Source organism: Primulina eburnea, chromosome 10 (assembly GCF_022965805.1).
Source record: "Primulina eburnea isolate SZY01 chromosome 10, ASM2296580v1, whole genome shotgun sequence".
Classification (NCBI taxonomy): domain Eukaryota; kingdom Viridiplantae; phylum Streptophyta; class Magnoliopsida; order Lamiales; family Gesneriaceae; genus Primulina; species Primulina eburnea.
Genome location: NC_133110.1, coordinates 4,638,614 through 4,643,122, shown reverse-complemented (window position 1 = coordinate 4,643,122; position 4,509 = coordinate 4,638,614). Strand labels below are relative to the sequence as shown.

At 36.9% G+C, this 4,509-nt stretch overlaps 1 protein-coding gene across 1 annotated transcript; it reads left to right on the top strand.

Moving 5' to 3' along the window:
• Positions 1 to 225: 225 nt before the first annotated feature.
• On the top strand, positions 226 to 4,309 carry LOC140842679 (2-methoxy-6-polyprenyl-1,4-benzoquinol methylase, mitochondrial). Its single transcript, XM_073210754.1, has 8 exons — positions 226 to 387; positions 1,013 to 1,139; positions 1,257 to 1,318; positions 1,728 to 1,883; positions 2,564 to 2,708; positions 3,337 to 3,408; positions 3,858 to 3,966; positions 4,089 to 4,309. The coding sequence occupies exons 1-8, from the start codon at positions 285 to 287 to the stop codon at positions 4,188 to 4,190; spliced, it is 876 nt and encodes a 291-aa protein (XP_073066855.1). The 5' UTR covers positions 226 to 284; the 3' UTR covers positions 4,191 to 4,309.
• The last annotated feature ends 200 nt before the right edge of the window (positions 4,310 to 4,509 follow it).

Genomic DNA, 4,509 nt, shown 5'->3' with positions numbered 1-4,509 from the left:
ATGTATCAATTAAAATATTTCATATATCAATTTATTTATATTTAATAATAGTTCGTGTATCAAAATATTTTTTACTCGTGGAGATAATGAGGCGGATGCGGGATGACCCAGAAATATTAGAAAATAAATGGGCTTTCACGGGCTAAAAGCTTTAAGTATCAAGCCCAGATGTTTGCTTCTAAGGGCCCAAAGAAATTAACCAAAAAGAGAGAAACAACCATTTAAATGAAAATTAAATTGGAAAAAAGAAAAGTGGAGAGAGAGCTTGTTCGTCTGTTCCATCAATGGCGACCGCCATTAGATCGATTTCTCGCGGCTTGAGGAAGCATACATTCGTTCCGCTGTATAATTCTTGCTCCTTCTTACACGCGCATTCGACCAGTTTTGGTTAGTATCTCTTTTGCTTGAGCTATTGATTAATTCAGAAAAGAATGTCGTTATCTGTGTAACTATTCGTGCTTGTTTATTGATCAACAGCTTGTTCTTATGTTTTAATTTGAAAATGAATGGATCGGTGTATTCTTATGCCAGCTGTGAGCCATCTTCTTTGGCTGTGCTGGACTGTATTTTTCTACTTCTTTTGTTGATGTAATGGGCCGGGGGGTGGTGATTGAGTTCGTGTGTTTTGGTTGGGGAAGCCTGTATTTTGTTTTTATGCTCGCCGCCTGTGTCGGACCTGTTGAAACAAATGGCTAATGGGCTAATCCAGCTTATTTTAAAGTTAGTAATCCAGCATTTTATTGGCGGACCCAGAAAATTTATCCCAGGAGGGTGAGAGGAGGATAGGAGGTCAATTTCTTACATTCTGAGGGAGATACGAAGTCTTGGAAAAATCAGATGATTTTTTTTTAAAAAAATAACTTGGCTTGGTGCCCGTCCCATGTCTTCCCCTGATGCACTTGGTTTCTGTGTATCTGTTATCTGATGCAGTGGAACAAAGTGCATGTTGAATGTTGAATCACTCAGTAACTCTTAATTTTTGATTGTTTGGTATTGCTAATGTTCTTTCCAGGATACAAGGAAGTTAAGGAGGAGGAAAAAAGTCGGCTGGTTGGTAACGTTTTCACGAGCGTGGCAACAAATTATGATCTCATGAATGATTTGATGAGTGGTGGAATGCATAGATTATGGAAAGAAAAGTTTGTTCTCTCTTTTGATTGTAGGATGACGAGTTACAATGTTTCACTCTTTCTTTAAATACTTTATGATGTTTATTCTAACTCTATTGGGTTTTTATTATTCAAATGTGATCGCAGATTGGTTTCCAAATTGAATCCATTTCCAGGGATGAAGCACCTTGATGTGGCGGGTGGCACTGGTGAGCTTTGAATATGCTAATAGTGTTTGTTGAGTGCTGTTAGGTACATTTGTATGTGCATGAAGCAGATGAACATAGGATTCCAGTAAATCTTACATTATGATATGGGTAATAATATATTTGTTTGTTACATCTGTGCATGTAAGATTCGCTCGCTGATTTTTAGGTTTTGCCTGTATCAAGTTTTTTTCTTTTCTTTTTAGTTTTTATTGTTAATTGAACCTCATAAAAGGAGATGGTACTTTGTAGCAATGTCTTGTGAGTCTTGAAAGATTTATGGACTTGCCTGAAGGTTAAGCTAATCATTTGAGTGGAGATAATTGTATTTTCTTGGAATTTAAAATTTATTTGGCACCTGCTGGTACTTTTATTATTTCCAAGGCATGAGTAAAATCTCTCTTGTTTACAGGGGATGTTGCTTTCAGGATCCTGGAATCTATCAATGATGTTGGACGTCGAGCCTTGCGAGATCATGATGATAACGTGCCTGAAGAAACTCAAATTTTTGTTTGTGATATAAACTCCAATATGTTAACTGTTGGGAAAAAGCGAGCTCAAGAGAGGGGTGAGCGGATGCTGTGTTCTTTGATTATTATTTACTTGTCACAGTGCATAATGAGTTAAAGCTTTGGCGGATGGGGTTTTCAAATTCAATAATTCAAGCAAAAATTATATGCTCTTAGGTTTGAGGAGGTGCTCATAAATTGAAAGTAACCAATGATTATCCAAGGAAACTAATTATCTGTTAACTGAAGCATATGGAAATGGTCGGGGATGGATCTAGAATTTGGGACAGGGGTGAGATGGGATGAGGGATGTCAAGGTGATACAATTAAATAAATTTTAGGAGAACCAAACCTTGTAGTCATATAAAAATTATATATGAAATTCAGACATTTTTGTTTGAGGAGAGTGATTTTCTCCCCGAGCTTCCTACTTGATCTATCCTTGGATGTGGTAGACCCGATTGACAGAACATTCCGCTGCTTACACTTGAAAAAGCAGCTTTCAAGGGCATGTAATAATCCTTTTGAAATTCCAGCCGAGTTGAAGGATTTTCACTCCCTATGGGGTTTTCAGTGTTGCATATTAATATGCTTCAACAATTTCTTATATTTAGATACGAAATTACTATACAACTCCCTTCAATTATCATATCAAAATCGAGATGTGCCCATATTGGCCAAGTTTTCCAAGATTGAACTGGGTGTATTATTCTAAAGGAGCATAGCTATATGCATTCAGGTTTCGGAGAGGATAAGTCTCTTATTTGGGTTGAAGGAGATGCAGAAGCGTTGAAGTTTGAAGACAACTCGATGGATGGTTATACAATTGCATTTGGAATTAGGAATGTTACGCACATAGAAAAAGCTCTTGCAGAAGCTTTCAGGTTTTCTTCCTTTTCTCCGTTTTGTGCTCTAGTTTTACTTGATAGTTTTTTTTTTTTTAATATCCTAGAGCTTCCTGGCAAATCAGGCACCATCCAATAATTTGTACGCATATTTTGACAATGCACAACAATCTCTTGCTTTTACAGCAACAACTTTCTACCACTGTGAGGTTGGTTGAGTGGGTATATCTGCATTTTTCATTGTCGAGTAACTGTTATTGATATTTTAACAATATTTTTTTTAACTAAAAATTACACACGATGAGGTCTAGTTATTCTAGCAAGGTCAGGAACTTATTTTGGATTGCGTGGGGGGAATAAAATGTCAAATTTTACCAAATTGTATTGTATATGAAAACCTTACAGGTATATAAGCAATTATTTTTTGGTGGGTGATGGGGGTTAACCGCCTCAGCTGGCCGTGCTCTCCTCTGTATCCTAGAAAATACTCAATATCTAGGAATTGAGTGCTTTCCGTTTTCTTTATCATACCAAGTTTTAGAAGCACAAATCATTCGTTCATATTTGTACATGGTTTTTCTGGATGATTTACTGTCTTTATTCCTTTTCTCTGTGCAGTGAAAATTGAACCCATTCTGGTTTTTTACGTCATTGATGTGTTTTTCAGGGTCTTGAAACGGGGAGGAAGATTTCTTTGCCTTGAACTGAGCCATGTAGAACTTCCAATTATTAAAGAGTTGTAAGTATTTCGATCTTGTAGCTTACAGAAGGACCCCTTTTCCTGTTTTCCACCCACCATCATAATAATGTCTTTTGTATCGGTTTCAAGGGGCAATAACTTTTCCAATGTCACCCCTGGTATTTTCTTTCGTTTTTACATGTACAAAGTAGATTCAAGACTTATTCCTTTGTGCGATTAATTCTTCAAAAGTATTATGTGAAGCAAGAGCCAGAGTCTAATTTTAGGCATAAACATCTATGTCCTGGTTGATCAAAGGTTAACCTGTCGGATGTTCAGTCTTTCATAACTTCACAAGCATTAGATGATAGAGGAGAGTTATAAATTCGTACACAACATTGATATACTTGCCTTGATCTGTTCTCAAGCCACATCTTTCATTCTTTTATTGTTTTAGTGCATATGTTGCCCTTGTCAATAATATGACCTCTCTTTTGTCCTCTGTTTAGGTATGATTTTTACTCTTTCTCAGTTATTCCGGTGATAGGAGAGTTAGTTGCGGGTGATCGTGAATCTTATCAGTATTTGGTTGAGAGTATTCGCCGTTTCCCCACTCAGGTAGAGTGCATGAATTTACCACGAGTTTTGTGTTTTCATGTACAAGAGCACGTCGAGTGATCTTTTGTTGAGTGGTTTTTGATTTACGCTTATACTTTACGATCTTTACTCTTCACCTGCAGGAAAAATTCGGCTCAATGATAGCGGAAGCCGGGTTTCAGAATGTTGAGTATGAAAATTTAGTTGGCGGAGTCGTTGCCATCCATTCTGGGCTCAAATTTTAGGCTTTCTACGCTTTCTCAAACTTGGGTTCCTCCCATTTGGTCCTTCGTTTTCTTTTGTAGACAGTTTAGCGGAAAAGGTGATGATAACCGGTATATTTATTTGAAAATTATTTATGCTAGGAGGAGGCAACTTTGCATGTTACAGGGATCCCAAATTTCCATGATGAACCAAATTAATGTAATAAAACTTGCTCCAAAGTCCCATGTCCTATGTCAGTTTTAGTTGCGGTGATGAAAATGCTGTTAGTTAATACGATGGGTATTTAGTAAGTTTACTCAATGACTTAGATGAACTTTGAAAAACCGAAAAAAATCGAAT